The 21,632-nt window shown below is 41.2% G+C and overlaps 1 protein-coding gene across 1 annotated transcript in view; it reads right to left on the bottom strand.

The window, feature by feature from the left end:
• The window catches only part of LOC100155289 (uncharacterized), an 89,564-nt gene that overhangs the window by 8,856 nt on the left and 59,076 nt on the right, over positions 1-21,632 (bottom strand). Inside the window, exons 30-36 of the mRNA XM_085004476.1 lie at positions 20,589-20,622; positions 19,524-19,665; positions 15,639-15,840; positions 12,861-13,044; positions 9,324-10,271; positions 2,338-2,555; positions 93-315 (exon numbers count right to left, since the gene is read on the bottom strand). Coding sequence (XP_084860602.1) covers positions 93-315; positions 2,338-2,555; positions 9,324-10,271; positions 12,861-13,044; positions 15,639-15,840; positions 19,524-19,665; positions 20,589-20,622 — 1,951 coding nt within the window. The remainder of the gene's footprint in view (positions 1-92; positions 316-2,337; positions 2,556-9,323; positions 10,272-12,860; positions 13,045-15,638; positions 15,841-19,523; positions 19,666-20,588; positions 20,623-21,632) is intronic.

The following is a 21,632-nucleotide window of genomic DNA, read 5'->3' as shown; positions in this document are numbered from 1 at the left end:
AAGTCAAATAAACAACTCACCATTCCACCACTTAAAAACAAGAATTACATCAGAAATATGAAACCCGAGAAAGAAAGGATAATGTAACTAACCTTGGTCAAGAAAGCATCGATGCTGTTATTTGGAGGATGTGAACGTGCGGTAGAAGCCACTGAGTTTTCTCTTGGAGTAAGATTTCCACTAAACACTGAAATGGTATGAAGATTTCCAGCACGAGGTGGCTCCAGGACTGGTCTTGTAGTCAAAGCTTGAGGTCTATTTAGCTCTCTCACCACCTGAAGTTGAGCGGTGGTCTCAGCCAGCCTCTCTTCGGTCCTGTGAAGATTGTAAAATTTCATTCATTTCATTTTTTCTAAATGATTCCTAAATGATATTCACTGAACTGTGTCTTAGCACTGAAAAGTGTATCAGAGCAGAAGTACATATGTGCCTAAGACATTTTTTTTGAGTGGGGGGGGCACCCTGGCCAGGAACTGAACCAGCGCCACAGTCAGGACCCAGACACTGCATTGACAATGCAGAATCCTTAAGCCACCGTGACATCAAGAGATCCCCTGCCCCTAAGGGATTCTTAACCGACAAGTAATTCAAAGTCAGGAGAGGAGAGAAAGGATGTCAGTGATGGAGGTGGCTTAATGGGTGACACGTGCTGCCTTCTGGAATGCCTGCACTTAGACAAACTTCTCTTAAGTAAACAAATATAGGGATAAAAAATAAACCATCCCTCAAAGACATGGTCAACGTCTGTGTTCACCACCACTGTATACACATTTCATTCATGACTTTGGAGAAATGAAGCACGTGGCCCAGAGGAAGGATTTAGAGCAACAAACCTCAAGGGGAGGATGCCCTAGTGGAGTCGGTTGATCCCAAAGACCTGAAACAGCTGCAGAGGAAGCTAAGCATACCCCCTGCTTCTTGAAAGTATATCTTACTTCACTTTTATGAAAGGGTTACATCAGTATGTTTTTGATAACTGAAAAACAATCTGAACAGGATTTCTAATGTTATGGAACAAAGGCCAAAAGCCAAAGCAGCAGTCAGTGTGCATTTTACAGGGTCATCTCAGAGGCACCACACCCCAAGCAGGGAGAACAGGCCCACCCACCAAGCTCTTCCCCCAGGAAGTACATTCAGCATCTCAGCATCAAGCCCCTGAGGCTTTGAACTGTCCTGGGAGCACCTGTGCTTTCTTGATGCTTATTTATTTTAGGCACCCACTAGCAAGATATGTCCTCCGTTCACTGCTTCTTTGCGTTATGTCATTTGGGTTTTACAAGAGATTTCATGGGGGAATTCCCATAGTGGCTCAGTGGGAATGAACCTGACTAGTACCCATGAGGATGGGGGTTCCATCCCTGGCCTTATTCAGTGGGTTCAGTTTCTGGCATTGCCGTGGGCTCTGGTGTATATCCCAGATGTGGATCGGCTCCTGCATTGCTCTGGTTGTGGTGTAGGCTGGCAGCTCCAGTTCTGATTTGACCCCAAGCCCAGGAACTTCCCTATACTGTAAATAACAGCCCTGAAAAGCAAACAAACAAAAACAAACAAACAAAAACAAACACAGGCACCCACTGCTTTTGGATGTGGGGAATCCTGTAGCTTCTAACAGTATTTACCAAAGACCTGCAGGTGAGATCTGCCCTTTCCGTGTTCCGCACATGCCCCCAGGCAGGACGCTGTTTTATGTTCAGCCACCAAGTGAAGTATGCTGCCCTTCACCCCTACATTAACGTTCCCCTATTTCACAAGCCTACCTTTATATAGAGCAGAAAACTTAACAGCATACATCAGAGTTTGCCTCAGGGTGCTATCCAGTGATGGTACTGAACATCAGAATCAAGAAGCTAAATTTACCAAAAGCTAGAATGTGACCTTTTCGGTTGAAGGGGTCATCTTCCAAAAAATAGTTCAACGTGTTGATGTCGCTATTTAGAGTAATTCCAAAAGGAAAATTTATAATAATATTGCTGTCTAAATTGCAAAGCTGGAGTTTCCGTTGTGGCACAGTGGTTAGCGAATCCAACTAGGAACCAGAGTGACTCAGACTAGGAACCATGAGGTTGCGGGTTCGGTCCCTGGCCTTGCTCAGTGGGTTAAGGGTCTGGCATTGCTGTGAGCTGTGGTGTAGGTTGCAGATGCGGCTCGGATCCCACGTTGCTGTGGCTCTGGCGTAGGCCGGCGGCCATAGCTCCAATTAGACCCCTAGCCTGGGAACCTCCATATGCCACGGGAGCAGCCCTAGAAAAGGCAAAAAAATTTAAAAATTAAAAAAATAAATAAATAAATTGCAAAGCTTCAAAACCCCTTAACTTCTGACTCTAGGTTTTAACTTACTTGTTTAGTTTATTGTCCAATGACATTCTAACTTTTACTTCTTCTAGGTAGATTTGCTTATACATTTTCAATTCTGTTTCCTTAGCATAGTCTGTACAAGTTTTCACTGTGGAGAGTTCAGATTCAAGATCTCTAGGTCTGAGTTCCATTTCACTTTTCATTGGAACAGATTTGTTTTCCCATAACTTCACTAAGGTTTCTTGAGATGTTGATTGTTTCTAAAGCAAATGAAAATAATACATTGTAAAAACAACTGTAAGCTAGTAATTCTGGTATATTTGCTCCCTTTAATTTGGAGTCAGTGTTTCAGACAGCAACTGTAAATATGGCCAAAAAAAGCTGAACCTTAAAATATTTATCATCAATGTCAACTGAATTAATCAAAATTGAATCATTCTTATATTAGTACTCATGTAATCTGAAAATATAAAGAATCATAGGATCAATTTTCATTTTAAAAAATTGAAAAATACAATTTGGCATTGTCCTCCCTCACTTTCCATCACAAAAGGCTGGATAGAATTCCTTCTGCTATGCAGCCAGAATAATGTGAGAAAATGTATGTGTGTGTGTGTGCGTGTGTACATATATATATATACACACACACACATAAAATGTATATAAATACACATATTATATATATATACACACACACAGGACGTGTGCTATGCAACAGATGAAAGCAAAATTGATGAGAAGGATAATTCAACAAAAAAAGATTATTAAGTATAAAGAAACTAGGTTCACTGGGTTCAAATATCTGTATCCCATTGATAGCACCTCCACATGTCCACCTGTCAAGCAAAACTAAAATAGAGAAATGGCTTCTGGGCTAAGAGCACATCTAGGGTGCTCCCAGGAACACATGACCTAAAGATGAAGCCAAGTCTGTAAAACACTTTATTAAGACCTTGGAAGATTGAAGGTCTACCTCAAATTCCTTCTTTTAGGATCTTAAAAGCATAAGCATTTGAAAGGTATCTTCTCGTGACAACTTCACAGGAAGCCCAAGGTGAAGAGTTATCTCAAAAAGATTCTTGTGACGGTAGCTTTTTTGAAGGAATGAACCCCAATAAAATTCACAGGAAACTCAAAGTTATAAAGAGAGCTGTGGAAACAAAAACACTGCTACCACAGTTGGACTAAAAGAGACCAAGACCTTACAAAATGTGAAGAGGACTTCAAAAGGTTTTCCTTAGCAATTCTACGCGGAGGAAGTTGCCTGCGAAAACTACTTAGCTACAAACCCAGGTCACTGCTCATGAAAAGGACAGAACTAAGAGCCCAGAGGGTAGAGCAAAGGAGAATCGCTCCCAAGTCCTAATCAAAGAGCAGGTACCAGGCTGTATTTCAGAACTGCTGTAGTCCACTGTGCCTCTCCGTTTCCATTTCGTAATGGGAGAGCCTTGAGCAGCTTACCAGAATGTTGGGTGTGGGGGTGGTAGATAACGTGACCCTTTAGTTCCCAAGTCTTCATGGTGAGAGGACTGCACTCAAGGGGATAAACTCTAGAAACCACACCAAGTTGACTCGTCCCTCTCTGTACCTGATGAAGATGGTAAAATCTGGGACTTGAGCCTGAGCCTGACACACTAACGGTTGAGACTCATGGGAGAACTGGTAAGGTTCAGTGTATTTTCACGTGGATGGAATATGAAACATTGTGACCAGCGAGTAGATAACGCTGGTTTCTGAATGTAAACATAAGTTTTAGAAAATTCATCTCCTAAAAATGGTGGGACACGGGGTAACCTTAGTCACTTGCTCCTAATGAACACAATACGGTGGAAGTGATGTTTTGTGAACTGCAAGGCTACGTTAGAAAAGACAGTACAGGAGTTCCCGTCATGGCGCAGTGGTTAACGAATCCGACTAGGAACCATGAGGTTGCGGGTTCGGTCCCTGGCCTTGCTTGTGGGTTAACGATCCGGCGTTGCCGTGAGCTGTGGTGTAGGTTGCAGACGCGGCTCGGATCCCGCGTTGCTGTAGCTCTGGCGTAGGCCGGTGGCTACAGCTCCAATTCAACCCCTAGCCTGGGAACCTCCATATGCCGCGGGAGCGGCCCAAGAAATAGCAACAACAACAACAACAAAAGACAAAAAAAAAAAAAAAAAAAAGAAAAGACAGTACAGCTTCCGCCTGGACCTTAAACTTTGGATCCCAGACCCCTGTTGTGAGGAAGCTTAGGCCACAGAGAGAGGCCAGGCGTTCAGGGCAGTTGTTCCACCTGCCTGCCCAACCAAAGGTCCAGACAGCCACCAGAACCAACAATCAGCATGTGAGGGAACAGACCTTCGAGTGATTCTAGCCCCCAGATGAAGCTGAGGGGAACACAGACCTGCTGTCCTGGCCACATTCTTCCCAAATGTAGATTGTGAACAAAATACACATTGTTCCTTTAAACCACTGCACTTTGGAGAGTTTCTCAGGGAAATACAGATAAACAGGAACGTGGATTAAAAAAAAAAGATCAGAAGATATGTAACATAAATACAGTAGAGACTGGTCTCCTGTAACCTGGAATCTAAGAAGTGCTGCAACTGATTTCTTAATGACAAACTCTGCTGAAGAGAAGAAGATAACTAGAAGAAACACCTAAGAACTACTGAGGAAGAAGTGTGTTTAGCGTTCCCTTCAATTAAATTTCTTACAAACAGGCAGGGATGCCACCTTAAAATTCCCCCTCATGGTTGAGGATAAGGAAGACTGGTATGCAAGGAGACACATGATTTGAAGTACAGCAACTGAGAAACAAGTAGAAATAGTCCATTGAATAGCCAGAATCAGACTTGCAAACCCATTTCAATTAACTGAAATTCTAGAGATAGGCAGCTTTGAGTATTTAATAATCTAGCACTCAATCCTCAGTTCCCTTTCCTCAGAGAGGAAATAGAACCCTGTGGAAGCATTTTTAATTTTCTCAGTAGTAAAACAAATGGAGAGTCCTCTGGCCGTCTCTAAGGGCAGTACAGTCTTCCCTTTACTTTCCTCAAGGCTCGTCCGTACGGGGAGGTAAAATGCTCTCATCTTAGGTGGTACCACAGTGCTTCTCCATATCACACAGATAGGCTGTGAAACTGTGAAGTACAAACTGCTCATTTATTGTCTGTCTCTGATAAACTGGTTGAATATTACCTGTTGTGGTGGTGGTGGTGGTGTTTGGGCCTCCCCTGTGACATGGGGAATTTTCTGGGCCTGGGATTCAGCCTGTGACAGAGCAGCAACCTCGGGTGCTTGAACTACTGCACCACAATGGAATTCTGAATATTACCTGACTTTCAACAGCTGCACCCTTGATAATTTTTCTTTGGATGGCATGAAATATTTATTCCATTAATTACATATTACGCTATAAAGAATAGCTCTGCATCTCTTTCTCTTTAGGTAAAAGGAGGTAGATTCAAGGGGCTGTGGATTCTGAGAGCAGGATCTATGCCAAGAACAAGGTCAGAACAGTGTTTTACACAAGAACCAAATCAAGAGATGATTTCATTGTGAATTGCAAGATGCTGGATTAAAGAGATTTCCCAAGGGGAAAGCTGACAGCCCAAAGTTAATCTTCTCCTCTTAACTGGTGAAGTTTATGGATGAGTCTGTGAATTCTAATAGGTATACATAATGAAGTATATAGTAGACTGAGGCAGCAGATCCTGTGACTAGGATTTGATGAAAACTGGGGTAAAGTGGGAGGCTCTGGGTGAGAGAATAAATGTTTGAATGGAGGGGCAAAAAGAAATGGAATTTATCTTTGTAAGCCTACTTCCCATCACGTCACAGTGTGAGCAGCATAGAAGCTGGTCATAGTTCCTTTCAAAGCAGAAAATCTCCACAGATGTGTTTAAAGGCATTCCACTACTCTTTTTATTGCTACAGAAAACAACTGGGAACCTGAAGGATGACCAAAAGAGTTCTCATAAAATGTGAATTAGCACTGGCACATACTGATTAATGCATTACCACTGAGGCTCTAAAAAGGAACCGTCATGGAATTCCTGTTGTGGCGCAGTGGTTAACGAATCTGACTAGGAACCATGAGGTTGCGGGTTCGGTCCCTGCCCCTGCTCCTGCTCAGTGGGTTACAGATCTGGCGTTGCCGTGAGCTGTGGTGTAGGTCGCAGACGCGGCTCAGATCCCGCGTTGCTGTGGCTCTGGCGTAGGCCGGTGGCTACAGCTCCGATTGGACCCCTAGCCTGGGAACCTCCATATGCCGCGGGAGCGGCCCAAGAAATAGCAAAAAGACAAAAAAAAAAAAAAAAAAAAGAAAAAAGGAACCGTCATGTTTAGTGTCAATTGACTATCAGTAAGAGTGACAAAAGAATTTGATTTTAACAAATGATAGTGGGACAAATGTATGCTGACACACAAAAGAAGACAATGAAACCTCTACCTCATCCCATATGTAAAAATTAACTCAAAATGAAGAGCTGCATCTGCAGAATTCTTTAGGGGAAAACATAGGTGTGTTATTTGCATGACTGGATTTGAGAATTGTTCCTTAGATATGACACCAATAAACAAAAAAGAGATTATTTTCAAGTCATAAATATTAAAAGCTTCTGGGCTTCAAAAGATACCGTGAAAAAAGTGAACAGGTGAGGAACAGGGGAGAAAACATCTGACAGTCCTGTATCTGGGAAACACAGCTGTATTTAGGAAACAAAAAGAACTTTTACACTTCGTTAAAAAACCGGCAAAAAATGTGCACAGACAGTTCTTCAAAGAAGATACACAAATGGGTCATAAGCTTGTGACTAGCCCCTCAACCTTATGAGTCATCAGAAAAATGCAAATCAAAACCACAATGAGATGCCACTTCACACCGACTACGATGGCTGGAATAAAAAAGATGGGGAATGCTAAGTATTGACAGGCATGTATTGAATTGAAATGCTAACACACTTTGGATAAAAATGTAAAATGGTGAAGCCACTCTGGAAAAACATTATGGCTGTTTATCAAAAGGTGAAAGGGAGTTATCATGTGATATAGCAATTCCAGTCCTAAGCATATTCCCCAAAGAAATGAACACATATATTTACACCAGAACCTGGATGTAAATGTTCACAGCAGTATTATCAACAATAGTCAAAAAGTAATAACAACCCAAAGGTCCATCAGCTGATGATTGGATGGATAAAAAGTGGTATGTCCATACCATGGAATAACATGCAGCAATGAAAAGAAATGAAGTGCATGCTACAAAACAGATGTACCTCGGAAACATGCTAAATGAAAGAAGGCAGCCACAAAAGACCCCACATTGTGATTCTATTCATGTGAAATGTCCAGAAAAGGCAAATCCCTGTGTAGAGACCAGGAGAAGACTTGTGCTTCCCCAGGCCTGGGAAGAGAGGGGAATGGGAAACGTCAGGATGGCAAAGAGGTAGAGGGTTTCTTTTGAGGCTGATGAACATGTTCTAAAATTGGCTGTGGTGATAACTGAATAACCCTTGGAATATACTGAATGTCCCTGGATTGTACAACTTAAATGAATGGCTTCTATTTCAATAAAGCTGTCACTAAAAAACAGCTGATGTTTTGGGGTCAGTAATGGTGTGCTGTTCAACTTCAGGTCACAGGCCAGGGTTCAAGACATAAGAGAGTCAACAGTCTGCCCTCTGGAATAGGAAAAAGCGACCTTTTCTACTTGTACTCAATTTAACAATTAATAGGAAAAGCTGTGTTTCAGGACTCAACACATTGAGGGATTTATATTTCCCCAAATTAAGTGATTTTTTTGGGTCTACTGCCCCCGCCCCCGCCCCAAGAAACCCAAAGAAATAGGAAAAAATAGGTGTATAGGTCGAATGAGTAATGGTAAATTCCACTCTGTGTAACATCTTCCTTCCTTTTTCTTAGAGGCTCCAACTACCTTCCGATTTCCCACTGTAAATCAACTCTACCTCACTATAATTAAAAATGAAACCAAACCCAAACAGAGTTCCTCACACATTCAATCCCATGCTCAAGTCCTTCCAGCGGATTCCTCACTCAGAATAAAAACGAGGCCATGCCCATGGCCTCCAGGGCCCTTGATAACCTGGCCTCCACCTGCCTCCCTGACCGCAGCCCCTGCTGCCCTCCCCCCCACCCACTCCACGAAGGCTCCTCATGAATCCTGCCACCTCGCATTAGGCTGAAAATGGGACTCCAATGCCAAACTAATCAATCAGAGAGCTACAGTTCAATCTGGGTTGGACAAACTCATATCAAATAAGAGCAGCTCAGGCGTGAAATGAGAATGAGGAACCAGTCACTCGTAAAAATGGCCAAAGTAAATTATAAGTAGCAGTGGGAAGATTAAGTCAAATGCAGGTCTGCCAAAACTCACCCCATGGGTGCCAGATTATGGTTTGATGAAAAGGAGATGCCTTTAAAGAGTTGAGACGCCATAAGAATACATGATTTGAGATTGAAATATTTCCAAACTTACATCAAATGGACATGAATAACAATAACACTGTACCAATGAGAAAGGTCTGAAAAGCTACTGAAGGAAAAGAACTATGAGACACAGCACTCATACATGAGTCCCTCTGGGAAATCTTGATGGGCTGGCAAGGTCATCCACACAACCGAATCTTAATGTCAAAGTACTCATCTGAGGTATGAGCATTTCACTTATCTTCTCCATCATGCTCTCACAATGTGGTGACACAGAGACAGAAATTATCGTCTTGGCACCGTAACAGTACATCGTTAACAAACGTCTATATCTACGAACAATTTATAACATCATCTCTTACAACTGCATAGGTGACACAATGTCTTGACCCAAAGCCAAGCACCTCTCAGGTCTAATTTTTGTTTGCTGATTACAAAGGAGGCTTTCAGGCTGACTGATAGCATATACATATACATATAGATATACAGACATATAGATATCAGTTTTGACATTCAACTAGATTCCGTTGTGGTCACCGTAAATGTTACTCTGAACTTCCCTTCAGCAAGTCTGAGAATCCCTTCTCTTTCTGGATACTTACTGCTCTCTGTGTTTTCACATTTTCAGCCTGAGACAGCCTCTCCTTGAGAAGATCCACCTCATTGGTTAACTTCTTAAGGCTTTCCTCCAGCATCAGACTTTCCTTTTCCCTTTGGTCTTGAAGGTTCTTCAGGATATCCTGAAACCGTTCTTGGCTACCCATTACCATCTTCTCTTTGCTCTCGATTTTGTTTTTTGCATCATCCAGCTGTTCTTGCAGCAACAGGTTTACACTCTCGAATTGGGCTAATCTCTCCTCCAAGCGCTCCTGCTTGCCCATGTATTCCTTCACTTTGCCGTGTTCACATAGACATGGGTCTTCACTTTCCTTCTTCTGACACTGTGCTTGGCTCAGTTCTCTCTGTACCTGCTCTAACAGCAAAGAGTTTTCTCTGAGAGCATCTCTCGTGTGATGCATCTCAATGTCTAGGCTACTGAATTTACGCTGGGTTTCAGACAATTGCTGCAAAAGTAGCTTGTTGTGATCTTTCAGGTTAGACATCTCCAAATTCATTTTGTCCTGTAAGCATAGCCACTCACCTCTTGCTCTCTGAAAGGTGAGTTCCAGGTCTCTTTTTGCTGTCTGACTTTGCTCATGATCACTCATGGCAGTAGTCAGCTTGGAACAATATAACGCAACATCTGTTTCCAGGCTTTCTGTCTTTTGTTCTTCCTTCTTCAGTTTAGACTTCAGCCTTGTATTCTCAGCTGTCAGATCATGAAGCTGTCCACTGTATGTCTGTGTCAATTTTTCCTCATTAAGTTTTATTGCCTTTTGAAGTTCATCATTCTTTTGTTTTACAATTTCAATGTCCTCTAAATATTTCTTTTCCTTTTCCTGGTTCTCATTTTTTATTGTGTCTATTTCTCGTTTTAACGTGGCAATCTCATCCTGTATCATGAGATTTTCATGTAACAGATTTGTTGCTTTTTCGTGACTATCAGAAACCTAAGTAAAAGCAAAGGAGATTTTTAGCCTGTACGCAATAAACTGACCCATGCTTTCCTCTGAAATGAAACACTAGTCTATGTGTTTATACAATGAGAAGACTGCAGTGAGTGGAAACCCAACTGGACAGAAATAAAGCTTGGATACAACTCTCAGACTTTCCACAAGCAGGAATCCCTTGAAGTTCAAAAACTGAATGGAAGATAAGGAATCCATGAAAAGGAAAAAGGAAACCAAACCACAAGAGAATTTTTAAAATGCTCAGGATTAGAAAGGACTTTCTCCGAATTACAAGAAGCCCAGAAGGCATCTAATAAAAAAGGAATGAATCTAACTCCACTTACGCATGGCTTCTGCTGTCTAATGTGTCCAGCCACCCCACAGGAAGAGCCTTTTCTCTGTACATGCACTGAACAGACCGAATTTCCTAAAATGTTTTCTTCTCTCCAGAGAATTAATAGTTCATAAATATTTAAACTTCCTAACATGTTTTACAGTCAGTTACAAGAATTACACCTACTGATAACTGACAAAGCTAGCCACTGTACTAAGCACTTCTACAAACATCGATTCCCTCTCTAGGACATTTCTAGGATGAAGAGATTAAAAACATAAGCAAGGTCTTCTGTTTCTACTATGAATCGGCTTACACGAAACCACAAGTACTTCTGGAGTATGATACATAGAAACCCAAAATAAGCTTGAGGTTTCACTCTTGGTGAATACACTAACGGTAAATCAGGTCAAACGCATAGAGCTCTTCTTAGAAAATCATGAGAGTATTTGCTGAGTATTTGCTGCTGCAATAACTTTTATTTCCTCTTATTAATGTTAGAATATTAATCAGTGGGAAATAGGTGGGACATTCGATTGAACTCTTTTACTAAAAATAAGATACTTCTCCATAAATACATTGTAACTAAGCATATACTGCGGCATATCTATCACTATTCTCAAAAGTTCCTTGCACTGAAACAGGATACCACATGGAGCAAAGTGGTAAGTTTCTCACAAGGAGAAGGATGACATCCAACACAGGGTCTCTGAACTGGCCCTCCGCTTCCTCCCTGCCATCGGTGGAAGGGATGATGTCCCGGTTAATCTATCGAGGAAGTAAAATCACGGGCGAAACCAAGAATATCTATTATGACTACTAGTAGCTTTGCAATTATGGAGAGTTCATCAATTCCTATGGAAAACATTAAAGGCCTCTCCTTGGATGAGGCCATTGTGAATGTCACGACATGACTGCTGCAGACAATGGGGATCGGAACTAAAAGGGTTACTTTAGGAGTTCCCGCTATGTCTCAGTGGGTTACGAATCAGACTCAAGTAGCAGCTCAAGTCACCATGGAGGTACGGGTTTGATCCCCAGCCAGGGGCGGTGAGTTCAAGGATTTGGTGCTGCCGCAGTGGCAGTGCACTCAATCCCTGGCCCAGAAACTTCCATGTGCCTTGGGTGCAGCCATAAAAGTTACCAAAAAATGTTACTTTACCCAAAGGGCCAGAAATGCCACCTGCCTCCACAAATATACTTACATAGGCTCTAAAAATCCTCTCTAGCATCTGGAATACATAGTGTTGGTCCTCAGAATATATACATATACAAACACACACACACACAATCTTCTACAACCTGCGGACACATTTCATTAGGTTTTTGGTCTCACACCTTCTAAAAGAAGTCATAAGCTTAAGAGAAGAAATTGAAGGAAGAATATGTTGAAAGGAAGTGGCCTTCCTTTAAGCACAAAGATATTTATTCCACACGAACAGTTCAACTTTTAAATTAAATGATAGCTAAATTAATCACAGAGCAAAAAATACAGGCAGGTAAGGTATGGGGAAAGTAAATTCCTCTAAAAACATATAACTTGTTCCATCACAGTCTAAAGGCACTGTATTTTAATTTAGCCTGTATTTTCACATAAAACACCCTCAAAATTGGAATTCCCTGTTGGCTCATCAGGTTAAAGATCCAGGGTTGCCACTGCTGTGACTCAGTCACAGCTGCTGTGCAGGTTCAATCCCTGACCCAGAATGCTGTAGGCAGAGCCCAAACAGAGCCAAATGAATGAACAAAAAGCCAAAATGAGTCCATGGATTTGAAATAAGAGTATTACTTTATTGGAGTTCCCACTGTGACTCAGTGGGATCGGTGGCATCTCTGCAGGGCCAGGACACAAGTTTGGTCCCTGGCAAGTGCAGCTTGGGTTTGCATGGGAATTCCATTTGCTGCTGGGTGGCCAAAAAACAAAACAAAACCAAAAAAAACCCCAAAAGACAAAAAACAACAACAGAGAATATCACTTTGCTGAATGGACCAAAAATGCCAATCATTACATTCATGATTTAGCTCCATTTACCTAGCATTCCTCCATTCATAAAATACATACAGAGCATCTATTAGAAGCCAAGAATTGCACGAAGTTAATAATTTAATCTGTAAATATCATAGTTCATATTTCAGAGGAGAAAACCTTTTATTGGTTTAAACCTAAATGACACATATTAAATCAAAGGGATAGGATAAATGACATGGGTGAAATAGTGTTCGAAATATGGAAGTTTCACCAAAGATTAACTTACCTGGGTCGGTTTACTTCTCACAGTCTGCACTTCCAGTTCTAGTATTCTGAGAGTGAGTTCAAGTTGGTCTCTCAATTCAACATCTTTCCTGTGTTCCTCTTCTTCTTCTCTTAATCGCTCTGTAATGTCTTCATATAACATATCTGTTTCTTTTCTTTCCTCTTCTTCTTTTTGTAAGGACGATCTGTAGGTAAACATGCTTACCTTAGAATTTCCTCTTTTTTTCCTGCTGAATAGCATTGAGAACTATGTCTAGATACTCATGTTGCAACAGAAGAAAGGGTGGGGGAAAAACTGTAATTGCAATGTATACATGTAAGGATAATCTGACCCCCTTGCTGTACAGTGGGAAAAAAAAAAAATCTTTCCACTTTAAAAAGAAAAAAAAAAAAAAGAATTTCCTCTTTTAAAAAAAAGTCCATTTTATGATCTTGTTCTTCAGTAGTTGATTTACTATTATAAGGAAATGTCTCTGTTCTCCAACTTTTCTTGCATTTCTAAGTCTCATTTCCTCGATTTTTAAATTATTTATTTTTTAGTATTGTTATTTTTTGTTTTTAGGTCTGTACCTGCAGCATATGGAGATTGCCAGGCTAGGGGTGGAATCGGAGCTGTAGCCACGAGTCTACACCACAGCCACAGCCACAGCCACACCTGATCTGAGCCATGTCTGCGACCTACACCACAGCTCATGGCCACGCTGGATCCTTAACCCACTGAGCAAGGCCAGGGATCAGATTTAAATTGCATCCTCATGTATGCTAGTCAGATTCGTTTCCACTGAGCCACAATGGGAACTCCCTGAATTTATTGTAGTTGATTTACAATGTTCTATTTCTCCTTACAGCAAAGTGACCCAGTCATACATATATGTACAGTCTGTTCTCGTATTATCTTCCATCATGTTCTATCACAAGTGATTGGATATATTCCCTGTGCTACACAGCAGGTAGGTCTCCTATTTGTAATTTGTCACATCAGCCTCTTCACAGAGATATAAACACTTAAAAGAAAGCAATGAGGGAGTTCCTTGGTGGCTCAGCAGAAATGAATCTGACTGGTATCCATGAGGATGCCGGTTTGATCCCTGGGCTCAGTCAGTGGGTTAAGGACCCAGCGCTACTGTGAGCTGTGGTGTAGGTTGCAGACACGAGTCAGATCTGGCATTGCTGTGGCTATGGTGTAGGCTGGCAGCTACAGCTCTGATTCCACCCCTAGCCTGGGAACCTCCATATGCTGAGTGTGGCCCTAAAAAGTCACGCGCACACACACACACACACACGCGCTCGGGCGCGAAAGATACCAATGAAAGAAAAACATTCTGCTACTTAGTAAGTTTTAATCCAGTGTAACTAGTGAATTGTGTAGGAAAGAAATTTTGAAATTATTCAGGAAAATTAGAGGTGAAAACTAAACTTATGTCCCACACAGTCATAACGACGCTCCATTAGAATGGATGATTTTGTTACTAATTAAAAGGGGAAGCTGTTGTTTAGAAACAAGTTTACAAGTTCACTAGAAATGGTAGTGCAGCTTCCTGAACTCTTATGTGTACCCCCAAATGATTTAGAGTGCAAGATAACCTCTGTGGCTATTTTTGCATCTGCAAGTCTCTACATCTACAGTGCGTAATATCGTCTGTAGATGTCTTTTACAGAACATCTATCCGGAAATTATTAGAATCAAACCAGGCGAAGGAGTCTAATATCTATTGTCCTACAATTTTGTTTTTCTGTTTTTGGCCACACTTGCAGCATACGGAAGTTGCTGGACCAGGGATCAAATTTAAGCCGCAGCTCTGACATACATCACCACTCTCACCACCACAGAGACAATGCCAGATCATAATCCTGCTGTGCCACAGCAGGAACTACCTCCCCTGCACTTTGTATTTTTTTCTTTTGCAACACTTTCAACTTATCTTGTTAAACACTATTTAGTAAATCATTTTAAAATCAGCCCTCCCCCCAACAAGACAGGATACATTTTAATTAAACCCTAAAGAAAAATATGCCCTTTCAGCATAGACCACAGAAGCAATTTTATCTACATATGAGAAAGATGTTGAATAAGCTAATCAATAATCACTTTCCATTTTACATTTTATTCTATCCACACGTGCTAAGAAGACAACTGAAAAATACTTAAAAAAATTTCTGCCTTGAGAAAAAGGGCCACTTCATACGTCTGTGAGTGGGAATGTAAAGTAATAGAATCTTCTCTGAGAACAATTCAGAAAAATGGATTGAGGAGTCCCCACTGTGGCACATGGGGTGGAGGACCTGGCTTGATTCCATGTCACTGCCACTTTGATCCCTGGCCCCAGAACATCCACATGCCAAGAGTACAACCAGAAAAGGAAAAAACAAGCAAACAAAAAACAGAATTCTGGATTGTAGACTTTTTTTTCAAGTTCTTATACTTTATCCAAGTCATAAAATATTAAAGAATTTATAGAAAAGATGTTCCTTGTATCATTAATACTAATACAGAAAATGAAAAATGACCAAAATTCAGTCTGGCAACTAAGGAATGTGGTATCTATAAGGTGGACGTTGGTATGGTCATGACAATGATTATGTGCAATTATATGCATTAAATTATCAGATGTTTTCAATCTTAAGAACTTGCTAATTTATCTTCAGGAACTCACGGTCCACAATACTAATGACGATTTTCCCCTCTAAAATCCTAGAAGGTAAGATAGCACTTATAAAACATCTCTTCTATAACTGCATCATGAAAACAGTTAAATGGTAAAACCAAGATGCTCAGTACCTCAAGCTGCAGAGCTCTCCTTGCCACTCTGCCATTTGATGCTCTAACTGGGACTTCACTTCTTTTGTTTCTGATAGCTCCTTTTGTAGGCCACTGATCGTACTTTCCATGTTTTTAACTTTTGCTTTAAGGAGTTCACATCGGTTGTTTTTCAATTCTAGCAATCTTTTGTATGCAAAAACTGCACCTAAGCTAAGAGAACCTACATTTGGGAGAAAAGAAAAACAGAAATAAAACGCATGAGCAATTCTTGTGGATAAAGGGTGGGGTGCTTTGTACAGTCACTCATCCATAACATGAGACAATACATATTGGATATCTATAATGTGGAAGCATGCGAATAAGCTCTGCAGATAAAACACACAAGACCCCTGGCTCTTGTTCAGCTTCAAGTCTAGTAGAAGAGAGAGACAAACAAAGAAAAACTCAGAGAGGTACTATAAGACAAGAGAGGTCCATGATCAATAACGTAACTGGATGTAGACTGGGTCCAGGGAAGATTCCCCAAGGAGGAGATGACCACACTGAGAAATGAAGGCTGAGCCAGAAGCACGGAGCAAAGAAGGAAGAAGAACACTGTAGACAGTGCACAGCCTGTGCCCACGTCCTCCTGCCATCTGCTCCTCACCAAGACAGAGGAACATGTGCAAGATTCCCTTCCTACCTGAAACAAGCAAAAGGAACACAAACAGAATACATAACAAATGCTTTTCCAGACCAGGGGCTTCAGGCAAGGAAGGACAATGTTCCCTGAAAACACACGAGGTTAGCCTGAAGCAACACCCCAGCTCACTGCCTTGAGAGAATGTCCAGGCCCCAACACAGGCAGAAGGAGCTGACCTGGAGGCCACCAGGCTCCCTGAGTTGACGTGATGACACTGAGAGTCTGGTGGAACCAAAGCAGACAGCACAGGTCAGAACATGAGAAGAGGGAGTTCCCCAGTGGTGCAGTGGGTTAAGGATCCCCTGTTCTCACTGTAGTGACTTTGGTTGCTGTGGATGTGTGGGTTTGATCCCTGGCCTGGGAACTCCCATATGCCACCAGCAGGGCCAAAAACAAATGAATTAAAAAAAATAAATAACTGAATTTTCATAAAACTCATGAAGCAAAAATTGAGAGAACTGCACAGAGAAACAAATACACAATTATATTCTGAGATGGCACTAGCCCTCCCTCAATAAAGTTGACAGGCTGCAAAGCAGCAGGGATATGATAGACCTGAACACCAATATTCTTCTCGAGTAGCCAGAGAACACTTACCAGAAGAGACTATATTCTGGGTCATAAAATACAGCTTAATAAAAGGAGCAAGCCAAAAAGATCTAAGTCATACCGAGTGTGTTCCCTGATGACAAAGCAATGAAACTGGAAATGAAGAATGACAATACCTCTGGAAAACACTCAAATATTTGGAATCTAAATAACCCTTGAGTCAAAGGAGTAATGAGAAGAGGAATTAGAACTCATTTTGAGTGGAACTGAAAGTGAAAACACGTTATCCCACGATCGATGGGATGCTGCTTATTACATCCAGGGAAATTTATAGCATTGAATGTCTGGTTCAGAAAAGAAGAAAGGTCTCAAATCAGTGACCTTGGCTTGCTCCATAAGAAACCAGCAAAAGAGCACATTAAACTCCAAGAAATCACAAGAAAGGAAAAAAGAAACATCAAAGGCAAAACTCAATGAGAAAGAGGACAAATAACACAATGTGGAAAACTCAGTGAAAACAAATGTTTCCAGGGGATCCCTACGAGGGATAGACCTCTAGCCAGGCCGGTAAGGAAACAACGAGAGAAAGGACAAACTACTAGTTTCCAAAAGGAGTAATGTGATCTTGCTACAGTGTCTACCCATATGAACAGGATGACAGAGTAATATCATAAACCTTAGGGCAACAAATTGGACAACTCAGATGAGATGGGTAAGTTCCTTGAAAGAGAAAAATTACCAAAGCGCAATGCAGAAAGAACAAGTAAGCCAAATAGCCCTCTATCTGAAAAAGGAACGAGAGCCCCAGGGAAAGACCTTCCCACAAAGGAAAATTCTAGGCCCAGATGGCTACGCTGGTGAAATCTACCAAATGCTTTTGGGAGAAATAATACCAATTCCACACAAATTCTCCTCAAACAAGGAAGATGCCTCACAGTGCTCCACTCATTCTGTGAAATTAGCATTATCCTCAAACCAGAACCAGTAAACGGTATTCCAAGAAAGCTATGTCATGAAAACGGGGGTAAAAATTCTAAATAGGACATCAGCCAATTAAAGCCAAAAATACCTTCAAGGGATAATCTGTCCAAATGGGGTCTATCCCAAGAATGCAGAACGCAGGGCTGTTTCGCTCTTTCAAAATCAACTTAGGTCAATCCCCATATTAACAAACTAAAAAGAAACACCATACGATCCTGTCGGTAGATAAAAAGATGCACTTGACAAAACTCCACATCGTCCTGAGAAAACCTGCCAGCACACCAGGAATACAAGGGAACTTCTCCGAGATGATGGAGACCTATGATTAAACCCGCAGCCAACACTGTATCTAATGAGGAGAAACGGAATGCTCCTCCCAGAATACAGGGACTAAGACAGGAACAGCTTCTTCTGCTCCTCTTCAGCACAATACCAGAGGTTCCAGCCAGTGCCATGGTCAAAGTCAAGCAACAGAAGGCATCGGAGGGGCAATGAAGAAGTGAAACTGGCTGCGAATCAGCAGGCAGCATGGTTTCCTAATAGGAGTTAGCGAACTCCGCCTTGTGGGTCAGGCTGCTTGCTTTGGTGAAGTTCTCCCAAAACACAGACACTTCCATAAATGTCTGTGCTGTCTGTGCTACTACACTCACAGCACAACTTCATGGGCTGGTTAGCTGGACAGAGAAGGTGCTGGCTGGCTGCAAGTCTTGAAGATGAACTGTCTTCAGTAAGAGAGTAGTTTAGGAATGAAGAAGCTTCCCAACCTTTGGTCACACCGAAAATCTGAGAGAATCTACCAAAAATCCACAAGACCTACTAAATGAGCTTGGTAAGGTTGGAAGACACAGAATCAATATACCAAATCCAACCATATTTCTATCATCAGAATAAACCCTCAGAAATTAACATTTAAAATATACTAGTTACAACTGCCCTGAAAAAGAAGAAATACAGGTAACCACATAAAAGACGGAGACATCGATACACTGAAAACTCCAAAATATTACGGAGAAATTCAAGGAAGATCTGCAGGAATGGAGAAATGGTCTTTCTCCAAGGCTTGAAAACTCACTATTGTTAAGAAGTCAGTTCTCCCCCAAAGAAATCGGTAGATGCAACATGATCCAGAACTCATTTGCAGAAGACTAGCAGATTTTTCTTAAAGAAAGAGACAAGCTGATTCTAAAGTTCCCCTGGAAAGAAGGGTCTAAAATGGGTACAAGAGGAAGCCAGAGGATTGACTGTGGCCTTTAACCACACAGCAAAGAGAAGCAGCAGCTGGACTGTAAGCGAGGGGCCAACATGACAAGACCTAATTTTCTAAAAAAAAACGTACCTAATAATGGTGGTTACCGTGAACACCAAGGTTCCAGGAGGGGGAAATGCAGGGCAGCAAGTCCTGAGGTTACGTCAGCATTCTCGGAGGCCAGTGATCAACTGACCTTGGGTGAAGGCACAGGCGAGAAGCCAAGTCAACAGAAAAACACAGTGAGTGGGAATTATCACTGCCCTTTGGCTGAGAGCATATAATAACTCATTATACTTTCATAGAAATCCTTTGTCTCACACTTGAACAGCACAGTAACATATCCATGCTCCGTGTGCAGTACTGGACAGTACTGCTCCGTGTACAGCTCTGTGTATATTAGAGCTTGACACAAAAAGGCTGTCAGTTTGTACAACGGTCCTACCTTTACACTCCAGGCCAGGTTGTTCAATTAGCAACACAGAAGTCTTAGACTCGGAGCAAAGCAACTCACGATCCTCAGAAGCTGTTTCAGGTATCAGAGTTAAGTCACCAAGGTCATCCACAGAATTAACTTGCCCTGGGACCTACAAACAAATAATCATTTTTTCACAATGCCCAACAAATACTTATGAGAACGTACTAAGTGTACAGAGTTGATAAATATCCATCTTTTATGAAACAAAAACATAGATACTTCTTCAAAGAAATGATTGCTATGAAAAGGATAAATTTATTAATAGTGTTTCTATAACTTTTTTTTTTCATAGCCACAGCAGGGTATGTGGAAGATCCTTGGCTAGGGGTCAAATGGGAGCTGCAGCTGGCAGGCCTATGCCATGGCCATGGCAACGTGTGTTCCCAGGCACATCCGTAACCTATCCTGAGCTTGTGGAAACATCAGAATGTGAACCCTCTGTGCGAGGCCAGGGATTGAACCTGCATCCCCACAGAGACAACACTGGGGCCTAAACCCAGTGAGCTGCAAAGGGAACTCCTAAACTATTTTTTTAACGCAAATGTCACTACAACAAAACTAGATTTTCTATTTCTCCTTTACTTTTCTTTTTTTTTTTTAATCTTGCCCACAGCATGGGGAAGTTCCTGAGCCAGGGATCAAACCCATGCCACAGCAGCAACCCAAGGTGCAGTTGTGACAAACCTGGGCCCTTAACCTGCTGCAACAAAAGGAACTCCTCTACTTTTCCACTATACCTTTTCCCCCTTTTCTTTCTTTCTTGTTCATTTGTTTGATCTTTCTTTCTTTCTCTCTCTCTTTTTCTTTCTTTCTTTCCTTCCTTCCTTCCTTCCTTCTCTCTCTAGCTGCACAAACACCTGGAAGTTCCCAGGCCAGGGATCAAATCTGAGCCAGAGTTGTGACCTATATCACAGCTGCATCAGTGACAGATTCTTACGCCACCGTACCACAGAGGAACTCCCTCCACTATACCTATTTTAAAGTATTTTTTACTACAGGATAATATTTTTTATAATGAAGTTTTTACAATACCTTGTTCTTTTCATTAGATATTTTCTTTGCATGCCTGAAAAAACAAACCATTCGTTTCAGCAAACATCAAATACTTAACATACAAAAATAACTAAATTCCTTGTTTTTATATAAATTCTTTGCATTGGCAATTGAGATTCTATAAAAGGGATGCTTCAATACATAGAATCATATTAAAGGATCAAGAAAACCCACCAATAATAATATTAACAAAAGCATTAAAGTTAGAGCAAACGAGCGAAGGAAAAGGAAAAGCATTAGCAAGGTTACTTGCATTATTTGACAGGAAGAAATCTATCAGGGGTTTTTGTTGTCATTTGCAGTAAAAAAGAGCTTTCATGGCACTACAACTATTCGGAAAGTATCACTTAAGTCCTTACATGAAAGAAACCCTTTTCAAAATAGCATGGTATTGGCTTTTTAAGGACTTACTACACAACTGTTGGGTATTATTCTAAGCACTTTACATGTCTAAATGGCATTTAATCCTCACAACAATTCTGGAAGGTAGGCAATGCATTAGGTGCTTTACACAGAGAGAAAATGAGGCACAGAAAGGCTAAGCAGCTGGCTCAAACCCAGACAGCTGTTCAGTACCAGACCCAGAATTCAAACCCAGGGAATCTTCAACACTTGTGTGTCACAATATGCTGAGAACGTCCTCTTTATTTTTAAGACATTTCAATAATATGATAGCAAATATATCCATATTATTGTTCCATGTCCAGCTATAATTGTCAAGAATTTCTGAATCTTGCATGCCTTTTAAAAAATAGACTTCAGACCTAGCCAATATGAGAAATCAACTTTCAGCAAAGACTTGCTTTTTCTAAAGACATTCATCAACAGGCATTTAGTCACCCATTCAGCTGTTTACTCATGCATTTCATATACATTCCTTGAGCACACAGTGCATGTTAATGACAGTTTGGCACAGGAAGCATGGCTTTGGTCATTTAGAGCTTTATAATTCATAAGTAATAATCTGTGAGAGGCTGTTCAATAGTTTATTTTCCTATTGTACGTAAAGAAGGCTTCCCCTTT

This window comes from Sus scrofa, chromosome 17 (genome assembly GCF_054392235.1).
Source record: "Sus scrofa isolate SSC_HxYL_T2T_F1_AM1 chromosome 17, Sscrofa_HxYL_maternal_Yorkshire_Landrace_v2.0, whole genome shotgun sequence".
NCBI lineage: Eukaryota > Metazoa > Chordata > Mammalia > Artiodactyla > Suidae > Sus > Sus scrofa.
This window is presented reverse-complemented; position numbering and strand designations above follow the sequence as displayed.